Here is an 18,636-nt window from a genome sequence, read left to right on the forward strand (position 1 = left end):
GGATAACCATGGCAGGACCTCTCAAAGACCGGGATTGGATAATGGCATCAACCCCCACAGAGGACAGGCATAGTGGCTTATGCCTGTAATCCCAGCACTTTGGGAGGCTTAGGCAGGAGAATCACTTGAACCCAGGAGTCCTAGCCCAGCCTAGGCCACAACAATGAGAACTCGTCTCTACAAAAAATTTAAAAATTAGCCAGGCACGGGCCAAGTGCGGTGGCTCACGGCTGTAATCCCAATGCTTCGGGAGGCCGAGGCAGGTGGATCACCTGAGGTCAGGAGTTCAAGACCAGCTGGCCAACATGGTGAAACCCTGTCTCTACTAAAAATACAAAAAATTAGCTGGGCATGGCGGCAGGCACCTGTAATTCCAGCTACTCGGGAGGTTGCAGTGAGCCAAGATCGTGCCATTGGACTTCAGCCTGGGCAACTAGAATGAAACTCCGTCTCAAAAAAAAAAAAAAAATTAGCCAGGTATGGTGGTGCATGCCTATAGGCCCAGCCACTCAGGAGGTGGGAAGATCACTTGAGCCCAGAAGGTTGAGACTGCAGTGAGCCGTGTTCACACCACTGCACTCCAGCGTGGGTGACACAGCAAAACCCTGTCACAAAAACAAAAAACAAAACAACCTCCAGGAAGTTGGGGCACTAATCACATAGATTCCTAGACCCAGGGCCTAGCACACACAGAGGTGATTAGGAAGTTCCTCACAGCCACACCCAGGGAACCACACACAGGCACCCAGACACAGACCACTCAAGACCCTCGATCACAGCCCATGTATTTCTGAATTCCCAAGAACACCACAGACTCCCCCAAGACACAGACAGAAATGCAACAGACACATGGACACTTGGAGCCAGATCCACAAAGACGCCCATTCATAGATCCAGACCCCTGAATATATCACTGGTCACAGGAACAGACCCCAGGGCAAACAAACAGCAACTAGTCTCGTATGTGCACTTCTAAGCAAACCACCCCAGAAACACTAAGTTACAGACACAGTGAGACAAAACCAGCTTCTAAATGCTACGTCCTTACCACTCACCCCCAACTGCCTTTAGAGAGATCTCATCTCTCCCCACTCCCGCACCCAGATTCCAGGGAACAAAGAAGGGTGCAGATGGCTGGCCAAGGCTAGAGGCAGTCGCACACCCTGCCAGCAGGAATTGAATCTTGGGTCAGAGCTGGGCCCTCCTTCCCTCAAGCAGTGCCAACCCCGCCAAATCCCAGAGGCCGACCCGTGAACCCACAGCACCTTAACATGGTGCCCATCCATGTATCTCGTGGCGTCCCGGAATAGGCGGTAGGAGATGAAGCCGTGGGGGTCCACGCTGTCAATGAGTGGAAACGCAGTCTGGGGGTGGGAGGGAGGGAGAAAAGGTCAGGCTGAGCCCTGGCCCTCCAGATCTCCATGCCTCCTGGCACACTGACCATCCTTCCCCTGCCCCAGGGCCTCACCATGCCAGTCTCCGACGTAAAGATGACAATTTCATATAAAGGGGCAAGCTGCTGGAACAGGGTCTCGATGCCTGGGCGCTTCTTAAACCGCCAGCCAGTGGCCAGCTGGGGAGACAGTGAGGACAGTGAAACACCAAGAGCCAGAGGCCCTCAGAGTCCCCAAGAGGACAAAGACCCAGCCTGGGGGATTCCCAGAACGGAGTTCTCTCCCTCTGTCTCTGTGGCTCTTGAAGGTTAAGGAGTACATGGGCTGTGACTAAGGGTCTGGGTCCCAGAACAAGAGCAGGCTCCTCTGTGGTGCTCCAGCGTGCCTGGGCACACCTATACCACCCTAGAGTGGGTGTTAGCATGACTGCCTTCTCCCAGCTGAAGAAAGCGAGGCAACAAGAGGTGACATCTCCTCCCCAAGATCATATAACATGGCCAGGGCCAAAAGTCCACCTCATCACAACCCCACTGCCCAGGCCTATCCCCAACCCGCTGCCTTCCCCGGGACACACCGACCACTCAGGATGCAAGAGGACGCCAGTGAGCTCCAAAACGAGTGTATAGGGCGGCTGGTAGTACGGCTCCTGCAGAGGGTCTGGGAGAAGGCAAGGGCTGGTGGGCTCGATGATCATCTGTGGGAGAGGGACAGGATGGGGGCACTCAGACAAGGACGCTAGGGCTGGACACAGGGACTGAGCCCAGGGCGTCTGCTCACCTGTCTGTAATCTTTGAAATATTTGTATGTCCGGCGCAACTGCTGTACCAGAATTGGATCTAGGAGAACACCAGGCACAAAGAGAATCCACAATAAGCCACTGCTCAACCTCCCAGAGAAACCAGGAGTTTCTTATCTACCAGATACAAACAGTTCTGCATACCCACCTGGTTTGAACCAACTCATTTCTAGGTCCAAAGGTAGAAAGCAATGACATACCGCCAGACAGGAACAGATTTATTTACCTGTCCGGTTTTAAGCTGATACTTATATCCACACACTACCCCAGGTATGAAACAGAATGCTTGTACACTGGCCCACTTACAACCGACATACATGTAAATCTGCTGACATTATACCAGTGCATACATACATTTTTTACAGAGACAGGGTCTTGCTCTGTCAACCAGGCTGGGCTTGAACTCCTGGGCTCAAGCAATCCTCCCACCTTGGCCTCCAAAGGGCTAGGATTACAGGCGTGAGCCACCACACCTGAGTTATGCCAGTGTATTCTGCCCACTTTGAATCACTAGGCTTCCAGATCTGCCCACGTTAAGCCAGTATGCCAAATCTAAACCACAATGAATACGTAAACATATCTGTATACCGTAAACCAGTGGTTCCGGACTAGGAACGATTTTGTCTTTCTACCTACCCCTGGGAAATTTGGCAATGCCTAGAGATATATTTGATTGTCGCAATACTGGCATCTAGCAGGCACATGTCCGGGATGCTGCGAAAATCCTTCCATGTACAGGGCAGTCCTCCACAAGAATTATCTGGTCCAAAGTGTCAGTGGGGCCAAGGGTAAAAAACCCTGGTTTAGGTGAATATATTGACTCGTTTACTCTCTCTCTCTCTCTTTTTTTTTTTTTGAGATGGAGTCTCCCTCTATTGCTTAGGCGGAGTGCAGTGGCATGATCTCAGCTCACTGCAACCTCCACTTCCTGGGTTAAAACAATCCTCCTGCCTCAGCCTCCCGAGTAGGTGGGACTACAGGCACACGCCACCACGCCTGGCTAGTTTTTTGTATTTTTAGTAGAGATAGGGTTTCTGGTGAAACCTATCTTGGTTTAACCTTGGCCAGGCTGGTCTTGAATTCCTGACCTTGTGATCCGCCCGCTTCGGCCTCCCAAAGTTCTGGGATTATAGGCGTGAGCCACTACACCCGGTTACTTTCTCATTTTAGTTTATTTTTTTAGAGGTGGAGACTCATTCTGTCACCCAGGCTAGAGTGCAGTGGTGAGATGACAGCTCACTGCAGCCTGTAACTCCTGGGCTCAAGTGATCCCACCTCAGCCTCCTGAGTAGCTGGGACCACAGGCTGAAAGCCACCACTCCCAGCTAAGTATAAAACAGTACACATACACAGCTGCCTACTTCAATACAGTATTTTTAATGCAATACATGGGCCCACCTCTTAAAAAAACACAATATATTGGGCCAGGAGTGGTGGGTCACACCTGTAATCTCAGCACTTTGGGCAGCTGAGGTGGGCAGATCATGAGGTCAGATCAAGACCATCCTGGCTAACACGGTGGAACCCTGTCTCGACTAAAAACACAAAAAATTAGCTGGGCGTGGTGGCAGGCATCTGTAGTCCCAGCTACTCGGGAGGCTGAGGCAGGAGAATCGCTTAAAACCAGGAAGCAGAGGTTGCAGTAGCCGAGATCACGCCACTGCACTCCAGCCCGGGTGACAGAGCAAGACTCCATCTCAAAAAAAAAAAAAATTTGCTGGACATGGTGGTATGGACCTGTAGTCCCTGCTACTCAGGAGGCTGAGGCACGAAAAACACTTGAACCTGGGAGGTGGAGGTTGCGGTGAGCCAAAATTGCACCACTGCACTCCAGCCTGGGTGACAGAGCAAGACTGTCAAAAAAAAACAAAAACAAAAAAGCCCCACAATATTGAAAGCAGTTAGACGAGTGAACATATACACTTTAAACCTGCAGGTTTTCCTGGCCAATTTAAATCAGCATATTGATTTGTTGAAGCTAGCATGATTCTACATCTGCCCAGTTAAAACAGTACTCACTCACCTGCCCAGTTTGAAACAGTGTATTAACATGACTGTTTGCAAACGTCCCCACATAAACAGGTGGCTTTCTGGATCCACTAATTTCATTTTTCTCCTGGGAAGGGCCAGGTGTGACAAGACTGACAACTACTCTACTATCCAATTTGTCAGAAATTTCAGCACCAAAAGCTGGTTAACCAGATGGGGAGGGAGGAAGGAGGCATTGTTTTGAAAATGAGACTAATGGAGTAGGGGCTTGGGGGGTTTAGGTAAAGAGCTGAGAGCTGCAGATGCTCAGTCTGAGGCACAGGAACCCATGTGTCTGGAGATAGGCCACCCTGTGTGCCCAAGCTCTCCCACCCAAGGCTCCCCTCCCCATCTGTCCCTGACCATCTGCTCAGGGCTGAGAGGCCAGGGAAGTGGGCTTGGGCTTTGTAATGTCCCTCCCCACAAAGCTATCCAGCTGCTGGCTCCCCAACTTCCCCAATGGAAGGAGGAGGGGCCAGAGACACCAGATGGGGAAAGAGACATCCTTACAAATGACAGAGCTGAGAGGGTCAGGGACTCCAGAATCTGTGCTTGTTTACTCACCATTGTCGAATTCATCAGGAATCTGCGAGGTAGAGAGAAAAATGGAAGGTTTAGGATGTCAGAGGCAGAACCTCATCACACCCAGAAAAGGAATCTCCAGGACCCCAAAAGGAATAAGCAAAGGTCCTTAGGAAAGAAAGGCTCACTCCAGACCAGCAATGAGCCTGAACAACCCAAAGGGGACCCCTCTCACCCACAGGCTAGGACTCCTGGCAAGGACTCAGTCTCTTTCCCCCTCACCTTGGCACCTTTTTCGTCCACAGAGTTGTTTCCTGCAAGGGAGACCAGGATGAATATGAGGAATTGGGGCCCAGTCTCCTAGGTCCTGAGGGAGGAGTGGGATAGGGGGCCTGGACTCCTGGATCTGAGGGAAGAGAGTTAGAGGCACAGCCTTCTGGATTCAAGCCAGGAGGGGGCTGGGAGCCAAGATTCCTGGGTCTTTGAGAGAAAGGTGGCTGGGGCTGGGTCTCTTGAGTCTGAGGGATAAAGGAACTACTGGGAAGGCTGGATTTTTGGGTGCTGAGGAAAGACAAAGTTTAGGAAGCTGATCTACGCCTATCCTTCCCCATCTTCCCCTCTTTCCTGTATCCTGGTACAGGAACCAACTAGAAAGACTAGAACCTTAAGAGGTAGAAGGGAGAAGAAAGGCTTCCCTGGTTTTCAAAGGCAGGTGTCCTATTTGGCTGCCCTATTGAGGAAAGAGCCATGGAATTAAGATGAGAGACGTTTGTAGCGGGTAAGAGTGAGAGGTTCCACAGTGGACTAGGGAGACCAAGGAATAGAACTGGGGGCATGGATATGTCCCTCACCAAAGATATAGACAACGCTCACGGTCCCACCAGCTCCAAGCAGCCCAGCAAGCCAGAGAGCAACTTTTTTGGCATAGCTGGGACCCTCCGAGCCCGGCTGCTGCTGTGGCCCCTGTGCCTGAGTGCCCCCGCGGCTCCCGATCTCGGCGACCTGCGGTTGAGAAAGGGGAGGTCAGCCAAGAGAGAAGAGCTGATCGTTCCAACATTCCAGTCCAAGAAGAATCAAGTTCAGGAGCCAAGAGGCAGACACCCACAGAGCCCTGGACGTTTGTGTCCCCGGAAGGGCAGTCAGGAAGTGGGGTTGCTCAGAGGGTCAAAACCAGACTGTCCGGCGCCAGGATGCCAAGAGTTTTAAGAGCCAACAGGCCAGGTGCACAGGATCCTGCAGACAACACGACTGGAGGGTCTGGAGCCCAGAAAAGCAGATCAGGGAGAATAAGGGATGGGAGGGCCTAAACACTGGGATGCGAAGGAACGGAGGGCACAAGGGGGAGGGGTGGGAGGGCGGGAAGGGGCAGACAGGACCGGGAGTTATGATCTGGCTGCTTGGGGCTAAAAGGTAGCAGAGTACAGGGTAAGGGATGGGAGCGGGGGCGGCGAGGGACAATCACTTGTCTGGGGTTGGGGAACTAGGGCACAGAAGTGATAGACTTGGAGGTCAGAATGGCTGGGTCTCTGTCAACATGGAGGCAGGTCGAATTGGAAATCCAAACGTCTACCTCACCACCACCACGACCATAGTAAAAATAACTCCCAAGTTAAGGCTGGGACTCCAGCGTCCCACTCCCCTCCTGCTCAAGTAATCACCTGAGTGGTCTTTGAGATGGGAAACAGGTAACCCCCTCCTCCTCCGGCGCCCACGTGGGTGGGAGGTGGGATCTGGAGGACACACCTGGGCCCCCAGCCTCCAGGCCAAGGGAGCAAGTGCTGTTCACCCAGGAGGCTGGGAAGGGGCCCAAAACGCAAGCGACGTTTTATTCAGCACCCTGAGGTGCGGCGTCCCAGAACCTCCAAGCGGCGGCGATATGTCCGTAACTCCTGGGAGGGGACCCCACATTCAGAGCGCCACCCTCGTTCCGCTCACCTGATCTGGAGCCCGGGGGGGTGGCGTCGCCAACCTCGTGCACAGTCCCCGCGAGCCTAGCCGGAGCCCGCTCCGCAAGCGCGAGAACAGCACTGCCGAGGCCGCCATCTTGCGCTGACGCCACGCGGCCCCGCCCACTTGCTCCCTTTACTGGGCCGGCGCTACAGCCAATGGGAACGCAGGGGAGGGGGCGGACGGAAGCCCGAGAGAGACTAAAGGCTTCGGGCGGATTGCCGCAGGCACGTTTGCCCCAACTATTCTGCTTGCTACCCCTGGGGGCGCCAACTGGGATCCAAAGTCATCTGGACCACGCCCAGCTTCGGCCGTGCGGAGCGCCACCGCCCAGGCAAAGGATGCAACACAGGAATTGATCACACTGATTGCTCAGAGGTAAAGCAGAGGCCATAATGAAGGGAATCAGTGGCTGCCTGATTTGTCCAAAAAAAAAGTCATGAGTCAGGTCGCTTGTCTCACGTGTAAGGGCATCGGCCTTCGCCTCCCAATTGTCAAAAATGGAAACTGAGGCTTAGAAAGCGACCTGAAAAGCCAGTCCTCAAAACCTTCTGGCCAGGCGCGGTGGCTCACGCCTGTAATCCCAGCACTTTGGGAGGCCGAGGCAGCGGATCACCTGAGGTCAGGAGTTCAAGACCAGCCTGGCCAACACGGCGAAACCCCCGTCTCTACTAAAAATACAAAAAAAAAAAGTAGCCAGGAGTGATGGGGCGCGCCTGTAGTCCCACCTACTGGGTAGGCTGAGGCAGGAGAGGCTGAGGTTGCAGTGAGCCTAGATTGCAGCACTGCACTCCAGCTTGGGCAACAGAAGGAGGCTCTCTCAAAATAACAATAATAAATAAAAATTAAAATTAAGGCTGGCCTGGGGGCTCATGCCTGTAATCCCAGCACTTTGGGAGGCCGAGGCGGGTGGATCAACTGAGGTCAGGAGTTCCAGACCAGCCTGGCTAACATGGTAAAACCCCATCTCTACTAAAAATACAAAAATTAACCGGGGTGTAGTGGCACACACCTGTAATCCCAGCTACTGGGGAGGCTGAAGCAGGAGAATTGCCTGAACCTGGGAGATGGAAGTCACAGTGAGCTGAGATCACATCATTGCACTCCAGCCAACAGATACTATGAACCTCCCCTAAATTGACTGGAAGAAAAATCAGATCCTGTTTACGTAAACCTTAGAACCAAATAATATACCAAGGTAGAAAAATTACTGTGCTGCTGAAGTGGGTCCTATCTAGTATATACTGTTTCCTCATCTGGGTGGTGGGGACGTGAGTGTTCTTGGTATACATTCTTGAACATCTGAAATGGTTTTTGGTTTTTTTTTTTTGTTTTTTTTGAGATGCAGTCTTGCTCGGTTGCCCAGGCTAGAGTGCAGTGATGTGATCTCAGCTCACTGTGATCTCCACCTCCCAGATTCAAGCGATTCTCCTGCCTTGGCCTCCCAAGTAGCTGGCACTACAGGCACCCGCCACCACACTGGCTAATTTTTTTGTATTTTTAGTAGAAACAGGGTTTCACCCTGTTGGTCAGTATAGTCTCAAACTCACCTCAAATAATCTGCCCCACCTTGGCCTCTCGAAGTGCTGAGATTATGGGCGTGAGCCATCGCGCCCAGCCTGAAATGTTTTGTAATGCATTTACATTTGTAAAAAGACAGGAATATCTAATGAAGAAGGGAAGCAGGTTCTGGGTACTAAGCTCCAGTCTCTTTAAGATTGCACCCACTCTTGCCCCACATCACTGGAAAAGCTACAGCAATCCTATTGTCACTGCTGTCAGGGCTAGAGAACGGACCGCTGGGCACTGTGGCTCACACGTGTAATTGCAGCACTTTGAGAGGCCAAGGCAGGAGGATCACTGGAAGCCAGGAGTTCAAGAGCAGCCTAAGCAATACAATGAGACACATCTCTATAAAAAATATAAAAATAAAAGTTATCCAGGCTTGGTGGTGCATGCCTGCAGTCCCAGCTACTTGAGAGGCTGAGGCAAGAGGATTGCTTGAGCCCAGGAGGTTCAGGCTGCAGTGAGCAATGACTGTACCACATAACTCCAGCCTGGGCAACAGAGCGAGACCCCATCTCAAACAGAAAAGAAGGACCATTAGCTGGATGCAGTGGCTCACGCCTGTAATCCCAGCACTTTGGAAGGCTGAGGCGGGCAGATCACAAGGTCAAGAGATAAGAGACCATCCTGACTAATATGGTGAAACCCTGTCTCTACCAAAAATACAAAAAAATTAGCTGGGCTTGGTGGCATGCGCCTGTAATTCCAGCCACTCAGGAGGCTGAGGCAGGAGAATCGCTTGAACCCGGGAGGCAGAGTTGCAGTGAGCCAAGATTGTGCCACCACACTCAAGCCTGGTGACACAGCAAGATTCCGTCTCAGCTTTGCGCAGTGGCAGTATTCTAGCCAACGAGGTTTATCTGAGGCACGATTATTGCTAATTGAAAACTTTTCCCAATACCTCGCCATGACGACTTAAAATATAATCAGCATTGGCAGTTTTTGGCAGTCTCTACTGGGACTGAATTAAAAAAAGGAAAAAAGGCCGGGCGCGGTGGCTCAAGCCTGTAATCCCAGCACTTTGGGAGGCCGAGGCGGGTGGATCACGAGGTCAAGGGATCGAGACCATCCTGGTCAACATGGTGAAACCCCGTCTCTACCAAAAATACAAAAATTAGCTGGGCATGGTGGTGCATGCCTGTAATCCCAGCTACTCAGGAGGCTGAGGCAGGAGAATTGCCTGAACCCAGGAGGCGGAGGTTGCGGTGAGCCGAGATCGCACCATTGCACTCCAGCCTGGGTAACATGAGTGAAACTCCGTCTCAAAAAAAAAAGGAAAACAGACTCCATCTCAAAAAAAAAAAAAAAAAAAAGAAGAAAGAAAAAGGACCATCAAGCACTGTATCCTGCACCACAGGAGGAATTTAGGTTTCCTGGAAGACACTGTGATTTTCACTTAGCATAATTCATGTCTGAATAAGATATAATGTCAGCAATCACATGACAAGCTCTGCTCTGACCTCCTTCAGATGTCTTCTCACACACATTCCCCTCACGAGCCCTCTGGGGCAGGCACTATCACTATTATCTAGATTGGAAAAACGGATTTAGATAAGGCCCAGTTATTTGCCCAACCACAAAGCAAGGAAGTGGAGTGTGCAAATGACCCCACTTAAAAAGACGACACCCCATTCCCATAGCACACACACATATATACACAGACACACACACACACTCTCCCCCCAAGACTTTTAGACCAAACAGCTTCTTTTTATTGAAAGACAGTACAACAAAAGCAAGCTGTGGGGAGGAGGTACAAGAAGGTGGGGACCGTCCCCCAGACTCTACTCAGATTCCCATGAGCACCAGGGAGGGAGAAGATGGAAAACTAGAAAGAGAAATAAAAAGAAATCCAGAATGATCGGCCTAGCCCTGAGGCAGGATCTGGTGTCACAGCCAAGGGCCAGGGAAGGAAGGAGGATCACTCTTCATCTGCCGAAGTCCACCTGCCCTGCCTGCTTCAGGCTTCCAGGAGCTTCCCCAGGAAGCGGAGGTTGAGGATCTTGAGCTGCTCATCAAGGTCCATACGGACAATGCCATCCTCACCATCGATGCTCAGCAGGACGCCTGTGGCTTCCCGATCCTCGCCCAGGATCACTTTCACCTGCGGGTGGGGGTAGTGTGGTCAGGGTCCATGGCAGTGCCCAACACCTCTCATTTCATCTCCTTGCTGCCTGCCCTTACCTTGTTGTTCTTGGTGGGGGTGATGGGCTCCAGGTGCTCACTGGAAATGCTGACGACCTTCTCACTGTCCTTCAGGTACACAGAGCACATGCCCCCCTGGAGGATGGGAACAGCCTGGTCAGCCTGTCCTGCTCCCAACACAGGACTGAGGCCCACACTCCAGGGGACACAGGCTCAGGGCTCATTCTGAAAACTCAAGGTGAAATGGGGCAGGAAAGGCCACGGCTGGGCCTGGTTCCAAGGCCTGGGGCCTGTGGTACATTGTCAGTGTCGGGAGACAGGGGTGACCCAATCAGCAAGAGAAGCATCAGAATGAAGCTAACAGGCAAAAAAAAGATTGCTTCTTGACTCTTCATGTCCCAAACTGGCCTCAGCATCTTCCCCGCACCTGTTCCTCTCCTGGACCTGGTCTCAGGGCCCACCCCATGGTCTGCAGGCCCCACCAGAGCACTGGACTTGATCTTGGTCACCTCCCTCACCAACATGTCCCGGGCTTTGAGGCCTGGCCATTCAGCCTGTGAGGATCTCTCCTACCTGCCTCCTGCCTCTTCCCCACAACCCTGCCCTAGTACAGCCCAAGCTGCTCCTAGGCTCCCGGCCCAGTCTCCCAACCCCATGGGTCACTGATATAGCAACATGGAGAATTCATTCTACACCACAGATCCGCTCCTACCACTCTCCTACTTAGATTCCTCCATGGCTCTCCGGTGCCCTCTGGACAGGCCAGGTCCTCCAGGCTGGCACAGACAGCTCTCTGGCCTCAGATAGGGCCCCAGACAGCTCTGGCCTCATTCACCTTCCCTTCAGCTTTTTTTTTTTTTTTTTTTTTTTTTTTTTTTTTTTGAGAAGTATTGCTCTGTTGCCCAGGCTGGATTGTAGTAGTGCTATCTCGGCTCACCACAACCTCCACCTCCCAGGTTCAAGTGATTCTCCTGCCTTGAGTAGCTGGGATCACAGGCGTGTGCCACCATGCCTGGCTAAGTTTTTTTTTTTTTTTTTTGTATTTTTAGTAGAGACAGGTTCTCACCATTTTGACCAGGCTGGTCTCGAACTCCTGACCTCACGTGATCTGCCCACCTCGGCCTCCCAGAGTGTTGAGATTACAGGCATGAGCTACTGCCCAGCCCCCTTCGGCTTTTTATGTTACAGCCACAACAAACACTTCAGCTCCCGGAATGTGCCCAGGTTCCCCTCACCTCCAGCCCTCTGCACATGTGGTTCTCTCCATTTGGAACATTCTCAACCCAGTCATTTTTCTTAGCTTACTCCTATTCATTCTTCAGGTCTTGGCTCAAATGTCTCCTTCCCCAGGCAGCCCTCCCCAGTTCCCCACTAAACTGTGTAAAGTGCCTCCTCTGGGTTCGCACAGCTTCCCTTGCCCTCTGGGCTTCCGCCATCCCAGCTCTGCCCGCACTGGGCTGTCACCGTCTGGGACACATCTGTCTCCCCTAGTGGAATGTGATGTCTTTGAGGACAGGGCCTGGAGCTGCACTGGTCTCTGGTGTTTAATTTGATTAATATTTATTAGAGAGCCAATAGGGTGCCAGTCCTTCACCTAGGAAGTGGGGTTTCTGAGGAAACAAATACAGGCTTTGTCATCAAAGAACTGCACCAAGGCATGCTTTAACCTTTCAGGCAACAGGGAGGTTAACATGAAGAATTACACGGGCCTGCCAGAGACAGACCCAAGATAGCCCAGGTACTTCCCTCAAGGGAGTCTGTCTCTAGACAAACAATGGGACCAGGCACGGTGGCTCACACCTGTAATCCCAGCACTTTGGAAGGCTGAGACAGATGGATCACAAGGTCAGGAGTTCGAGACCAGCCTGACCAATATGGTGAAACCCCATCTCTACTAAAATACAAAAAGAAAATCAGCCGAGCATGGTGGCATGCACCTGTAGTCCCATCTACTCGGGAGGCTCAGGCAGGAGTACTGCTTGAACCCAGGGGGCGGAAGCTGCAATGAGCGGAGGTCGCACCACTGCACTCCAGCCTGGGTGACAGAGGGAGACTCTGTCTCAAAAAAAAAAAAAGAAACCAGAAAGAAAGACAGACATAGGAAAGTATATGTGCAAAGGTCCTGAGGCTGGAGGAAAATCGGTGAATTTGTGGAAGGGAGCCCAGGGGTGTGGCTGCCTGGTGCTATGCCCAAGCCTCACACAGAAGCAGCACTCAGTACATTTTACTGAGTTGCTCTCTCAAAGGAGTATGTCAAAAAGTAACCACACTTCTGTGTGCTACACACTGTTCCAGGCAAATGGGCCCCAACTGTGAGCAAAAAAGGAAGGACTGAGCAGAGCCGGCTAAAAATCCCTACCCTCCAACCTGGATAACACAGGGAAGCCCCATCTCTACAAAAATACAGAAAATTAGCTGGGTGTGGTGGCATGCGCCTATAGTCCCAGCTACTTGGGAGGCCAAAGTAGAAGGATCACTTGAGCCTGGGAGATGGAGGCTGCAGTGAGCTGTGATCACACCACTGCACTACAGCCTGGGTAATAAAGTGAGACTCTGTCTCAGAACAAAACAAACAAAACGAGTCCCTGCCCTTGTGGAGTTATTAAATACATTCCGATCTTTTCTACATCTGTTTTTTCAGCTATAAATGGAGACTTGCTCAAGTCTGTAATGCCAGCACTTTGGAAGGCCGATGTGGTGGATCACCTGAGGTAAGGAGTTTGAGACCAGCCTGACCAACATGGTGAAATCCTGTCTCTACTAAAAATACAAAACTCAGCCAGGCGTGGTGGCAGGCGCCTGTAATCCTAGCTACCCAGGAGACTGAGGCAGGAGAATTGCTTGAACCTGGAAGGCGGAGGTTGCAGTGAGCCAACATCACACCACTGCACTCCACCTGGGCAACAAAAAGCGAGTCCATCTCAAAAAAAAAAAAAAAAAGCGACTTGAACATGCAGTTAAACAGTTAAAAAAGAAAGTAATCACAGAGTTTAAGGGGCACCAAGGCGAGGATGCCTGCCCACCCAGCACCCTGGGCCCCACGTACCGTGACACTGCGGATGACACCTGTCTGTCCCACCACCTGTGTGTCCAGGTAGGTGTCCCGCACCTTCACCTGAATGTCAGTGGTTACCCAGTCGCTGGAGTTCTGCTCGATGCCTGAGCCTGGTGTGTGAGGGTTGTAGCCACCAGGGGAGGGAGCTCCAGGTGTCATAGGACTGTAGCCAACAGGGCTCGGGCTGGGGCTAGCCTGCAGGGAAAAGAGGATTATCGTTGGGAATGGTCACCTGGTCTGGCCGACCCTACAGGGCTGAGGCCACCCCAGCCCACCACCCTCAAGGGCAGGCAGGCAGACCATTACCTGATAGGCCATGGGTGAGGGTGTAGGGTGGTAGCTGGCCGGGGAGTGGGTGTTCTGGTAGCCTGCTGGGCTTGGCGCCACCTGGTGGTAGCTCTGGGGGCTGGGGCTGGGCTGGTAGGAGCCTTGCGGGGAGGGGGCAGCATAGGGAGAGAACTGGTCTGTGTTATACCTGCAGAGACAGGAGAAAAAGGGACATTTGTTGGGGCAGGGAGGGAAAAGGAGGCAGTGGGAGGGTTTGGGTAGTGGTAGATGAGGGCAGGCCCCAGCGGACTCACATGGCCGGCGTCCCTGGCGTCTGTGGGTTGTATTGCGGGTTGACCTGTGGGGATGAGGGGTCGGGGTAGCCAGGTGTTTGGGGATTGGGGGTTCCCCCATAGGCCTGCGGGGACGGGGTAGGCTCGTCATCGAAGGCATACTCATATTCTTCTTCAGCCCTGTTGAGAGAAAGGTCTGTTGAGAGCAACTGTGGTGATAATGTGGTGGATGCTTCCAGAAAAGCACCCTACACCAGACCCCAAACGGAGGCAATTTCATTCTTATGAGAGCCCCATCCAGAGGAGCTCTTGATGTTATTTCCCTTCCACAGCTGAAACTGTGGCACAGAGATGAGGGTGCCCACCCAAGGGCACCCCACCCAGGATCTTTCTCCAAGCCCAGGAGTACCCACAATCACTACTGAGGCTGGGGCGAAGAGGAGGCCGCTTTGCCCCCACCCTGCCATGCTATGCCTCCTCCTTCAAAGGCACCAGCCTGGGGCTGGGAGCAGAGAATGTTGCATGGGCCCCACAAACCTCTTCCCCCAGACACCCAGCGTGACTCCTCACACACACCAGCACACACCAGAACCTGGAGAACCCTGGACTCACCGTGACGGCGTGTTGGGGTTGTTGGGGTCCCAGGCCCCACTCTGTGCAGGAGTGCGGCTGCCATCATGCAGGGGCGTCTGCGAGCCATAATGTGGGGTGCGACTGCCTGGAATGTGGGAAATAAGTATGTCTATTAGTCCTGTCCCTTCTCTAGGCACCCCAGCCCCTCCTCCCTGTCCCCTGCAGGCACTCACCATCCTGGAGGGGTGTCTGTGAACCATACATGGGCGTTCGGGAGCCAGAGCCATACATGGGCGTCTGGGAGCCATACATGGGCGTCCGCCCATAGGTCGAGGTCATGCCGCCTGGGCGCCGTGAGCCCCTGTGGACGCAGAGAACAAACGCGGTGAGCAGGACCCTCTCACTGCCCAACAAGACCCACCCTTGCCCTCCCCAGGCCCCGCCCGTACACCGTGGTGAGCCGCTGACGGTCCACAGAGATGGTCTGGCAGGTGGAGTGCAGCTCCACGCGGGCTGTGGACTCTGTGGCATCCTTCACCACACCAATGTAGCCTGGTAGGGGGCAGGAGGTCAGGCCAGGGAGGCTCCCCTTCACCACACCCCTCCCCAGGCCTCCACAGGCCTCAAATGTCACCTTTGTAGGGCCCCTGGGAGATGCGCACAGTCTGGCCGATGAGCTCATTGTCCCTCCGGCCCCGGCCCCTGCTCATGCCGCCACTGCTGCCACCTGGGCTACCAAAGCCACCACGCTGACCTGGGGATAGGGGAGAATGTCACTGGTTCCCCATGGCTGTGCCCACATCCAGGACACCATCAGAAAGACCCGTTCACTTGCTTGACTCCTCCCCACTTGCGTTAGGAGCCTCCCCAACCCACCCCCTGCTTCTCACCTTTCCTATGGAAGCCCTGACCATTCTGGGCCGTCACTGCAGGGTCTACCCTCCTGAGGGTGGTGAATCCCCTAATAGCAGGGCCCAGCCCAGCGAAGGCACTCACTGGGGGCTGAACAACCAAGTTCCTCCCAGCCCTCTCTAGCCCCCACATCCCCATACCCTGAATCCCTCTCACCTCCAGCACTGGGGTGCATGGGGCTGCTGATCCGGGGACTCATAGGCGCAAAGCCACCCACGGTGAAGTTGGTCACATCACGTGGCTAGCAGAGAGGCAAGGAGTGAACTGTTGTGCAGGGGATGGGGTGGGAGAGCCTGCCAGTCCCTACACCACACTAAATGCCTCCACGTGGGAACAGCTCCTGCAGTGATCTGCCTTGTCACCACCCCTGCCTCCTTCTGGTGGCAATGCCTCAATTTGCTTTGGGGAAACTGCCACTCCTCTGCCATTGTAAGCCTGTCAATCAAGAGGCCTGGGCTTCCACTGGCCACGGGGCAAGACTCAAATGTGGCTAGTTAGGAATTTAAGCCCTCAGAGACACAAAAACCACAAACCAAAGAAACTCAGCATCCCATCTGCAGGGCCCTGAGGAGACCACCCAGCCGCCCACACCCCAGGCCTGAGTTCCTCTGTGACACCTCGTCCTGCACAACTTTCCTACGAGCCCACCTCAGGGCCTTTGCACTTGGTATTCCGCCAAAATGCTCACTCTCCATCCATTCATTCAGGCCTCTGCTCCAATGTCGACTCCCACAGAGGCCTTTCTTTACCCTCCTCTGTCTAAGCAGCAGCCCTGATCGCTCCCTGTCTCCTGAGCCCAATCTGTTTTCTTCACAGCGCTTGCCATCACCTCACGCTGGACAGTTTTTCTATCCGTCCATCTCTGGAGTACCAGCTCTGGAACAGCAGAGTTTTTTTTGTTTGTTTGTTTTTGTTTTTTTTTAAGACTCCAGCTCTGTTGCCCAGGATGGAGTGCAGTGGTGTCATCTCAGCTCACTGTAAGCTCTGCTTCCTGGGTTCAAGCGATTCTCCTGCCTCAGACTCCTGAGTAGATGGGATTATAGGTGCGCACAACATGCCCGGATAATTTTTGTATTTTTAGTAGAGACAGGGTCTCGCTATGTTGGCCAGGCTGGTGTCGAACTCCTGACCTTGTGATCCGCCTGTCGCGGCCTCCCAAAGTGCTGGGACTATAGGCATGAACCACCATACCCAACCTAGCAGAGTTGTTTTTTGTCTTGTTCACCACTGGTTCTCCAGTGTCTGGCACCTTATAGGTGCTCAGTAAAATGAAATGAATAACTTGGTGAACAGCTCAGAATCCCAAATAAACCTTCTCACTCTTTGCCAAGGACCTGACATGACACTTGCTCTCCCAATCCCTCACAAGCCCAATCTCATTACTTCTGGGGCCAGGGGAGGCTGGAGAGCTGAGCCAGGTACCCAATGCACAGGATCCCGCCATGCCCACCTCACCTTCGAGCCCCCAGCCAGCACCAGGTGGCGGGTCTTGCAGACAAACATGCCCCCGTTCTCCACCAGTTTCTTGCAATGTAGGAAGGCAAAGCTGCGGAAGAGATGGCGGATCTCCCCCTCTCGGCCCTAGCCGGGGAGAGAAAGGTCACTCTTTGACCACGTCCCTCTCGCCCTCGACCAACCAAATTCTTTCAGATACAAGGCAGGAACTTGTACTCACTGAGTGGGGGCCGTCAATGACTTTGACGATGTCTTTCACGTGGATGTTGTTCTGCTCTGAGTCCAAGGCCACAGCAAAGCGGTTGTCCTTCTTACGGGTCACAGCCTGATGCCTGACTGTCACCACCTTCCCGTACATGTTCAGCACCTATGGAGGGAGAGCAGGGAGACTGTGGGCTGAGAATGGGAAGGGGAGACACGGGACAGGGGTTCCCTAAAGTGGGATGATCCTTTCTTGTGGTAGACGATCCCAAGCTCCACAGGGCATCTCAACTCCCTGGCTGCAGGAAGGGCAGGCAGGCAGGGTGCCACCCTTTAGGTACTAGGTCAACCAAAAATGTTCCCAGTCATTCGAAATACCCTTTGCAAGGAGACTCCCCCCCCTGATTGGGCAACAGCGACCTGACAGATGGAGGAAGGGGCTGATAGCAAAATAATAGCTAATTGTTCACCCATTACTCTGGGTCAGGCCCCTAAGATTTCACTGAAGCCTCAAAACTTCTTCTGAGATGGATTCTATCATGATTTCCAACTTACAAAGGGAAGCTCAGGCTCAGAGAGGGTGAGTCACTAGTCCAGGGTCACACAGCACAGAAGCAACAGAGCCAAAGTGAACGTGGAGTCCAGGGTCCTAAGTACTGTGCTCCATGACTCCCACATTCATGAGGAAGGGGCAAAAGCAGTAGGGCACATGTGGCACTCCATCCTTGAGTGAGGCCAGCCACCAGGGTAAACATCTAACCTCAGGGAATCATTCACTATGAACAGAGTAGACGCTGCTCTCATTTCCATTTTGTAGACTGTGAAACAGGCACAGGGAGGATCAATGACTTGCCATGTGCCCACTATCAGCCAGTCAGATGTGGGTGACAGAGCCAGGTCTGCAACCCAGAGGAGTCTGGGGTTTCTGCCACCTCCCAGGATGAGGAGCTAAGGGACAGGAAGCCTCCTAAAAGCAAATCCCCACCACAGAGCACAACACACACACCTGGAAGGTCTCCCGCTCTAATCGCACAATGACGCCCACAGTCTGGGGGTCCAGCTGCACCAGCTCGCCCCATTCATGCTGGCCCCCAACATCCACACCCGATGCTGTCTCTGAGCAGAGCTGCAGGTCCCGGGGGAGCACCTTCAGCTGCCGGGGATAGTGAAAGGGGTGAGGCCTGGTCCAGGTAGCTCACCTACCTGGGTCTCCTCTTGGCACGTCGCCCTCCCCCGACCACTCCATCCACCTACCTCATGCATGGTGAGGTCAGAAAACAGGATAACGAAATTCTCCTCCACCCGCACGATGAGGCCTGTGTCACCCTCGAATCGGCCAGCAATTACCTTCACGTGGTCCCCCATTTTGAAGTATTTCCGAAGTTCCTGGGCTGGGAACTCCAGCATGTCCTGGGGGATTGGGTGTGAGGACAACGGCAGGTGAGTGAGGGGAGACCACCACAACCTGACTGCCCCTCCTGT

The 18,636-nt window shown here is 53.3% G+C and overlaps 2 protein-coding genes and 1 non-coding gene across 8 annotated transcripts in view; 1 reads left to right on the plus strand and 2 right to left on the minus strand.

Moving 5' to 3' along the window:
* Positions 1-7,182, minus strand: part of TIMM50 (translocase of inner mitochondrial membrane 50) — a 9,373-nt gene extending 2,191 nt beyond the window's left edge. Inside the window, exons 1-8 of the mRNA XM_032248811.1 lie at positions 6,676-7,182; positions 5,592-5,742; positions 5,023-5,054; positions 4,783-4,804; positions 2,172-2,230; positions 1,969-2,088; positions 1,469-1,573; positions 1,266-1,364 (exon numbers count right to left, since the gene is read on the minus strand). Of these exons, the coding sequence (XP_032104702.1) occupies positions 1,266-1,364; positions 1,469-1,573; positions 1,969-2,088; positions 2,172-2,230; positions 4,783-4,804; positions 5,023-5,054; positions 5,592-5,742; positions 6,676-6,783 (696 nt within the window). The 5' untranslated portion in view covers positions 6,784-7,182. The remainder of the gene's footprint in view (positions 1-1,265; positions 1,365-1,468; positions 1,574-1,968; positions 2,089-2,171; positions 2,231-4,782; positions 4,805-5,022; positions 5,055-5,591; positions 5,743-6,675) is intronic.
* A 1,891-nt stretch (positions 7,183-9,073) lies between these two features.
* On the plus strand, positions 9,074-9,214 carry LOC116530981. The gene has a single exon (XR_004260205.1). It is a non-coding gene; the product is annotated as a U4 spliceosomal RNA (small nuclear RNA).
* Positions 9,215-9,939: 725 nt separating this feature from the next.
* SUPT5H (SPT5 homolog, DSIF elongation factor subunit) overlaps positions 9,940-18,636 on the minus strand; it is a 31,978-nt gene continuing 23,281 nt past the window's right edge. For all 6 annotated transcript variants that reach the window (XM_032248816.1, XM_032248812.1, XM_032248817.1 and 3 more), the window contains 14 exons: positions 18,409-18,564; positions 18,161-18,307; positions 17,174-17,320; positions 16,954-17,079; positions 15,655-15,739; positions 15,221-15,340; positions 15,036-15,138; positions 14,820-14,947; positions 14,626-14,731; positions 14,035-14,193; positions 13,760-13,928; positions 13,445-13,648; positions 10,438-10,533; positions 9,940-10,357 (listed from right to left, as the gene is read on the minus strand). In XM_032248816.1, the coding sequence (XP_032104707.1) occupies positions 10,214-10,357; positions 10,438-10,533; positions 13,445-13,648; positions 13,760-13,928; positions 14,035-14,193; positions 14,626-14,731; positions 14,820-14,947; positions 15,036-15,138; positions 15,221-15,340; positions 15,655-15,739; positions 16,954-17,079; positions 17,174-17,320; positions 18,161-18,307; positions 18,409-18,564 (1,890 nt within the window). In that variant the 3' untranslated portion in view covers positions 9,940-10,213. The remainder of the gene's footprint in view (positions 10,358-10,437; positions 10,534-13,444; positions 13,649-13,759; positions 13,929-14,034; positions 14,194-14,625; positions 14,732-14,819; positions 14,948-15,035; positions 15,139-15,220; positions 15,341-15,654; positions 15,740-16,953; positions 17,080-17,173; positions 17,321-18,160; positions 18,308-18,408; positions 18,565-18,636) is intronic.

This window comes from Sapajus apella, unplaced genomic scaffold (genome assembly GCF_009761245.1).
Source record: "Sapajus apella isolate SASKATOON/1434 unplaced genomic scaffold, GSC_monkey_1.0 scaffold68, whole genome shotgun sequence".
Classification (NCBI taxonomy): Eukaryota; Metazoa; Chordata; class Mammalia; order Primates; family Cebidae; genus Sapajus; species Sapajus apella.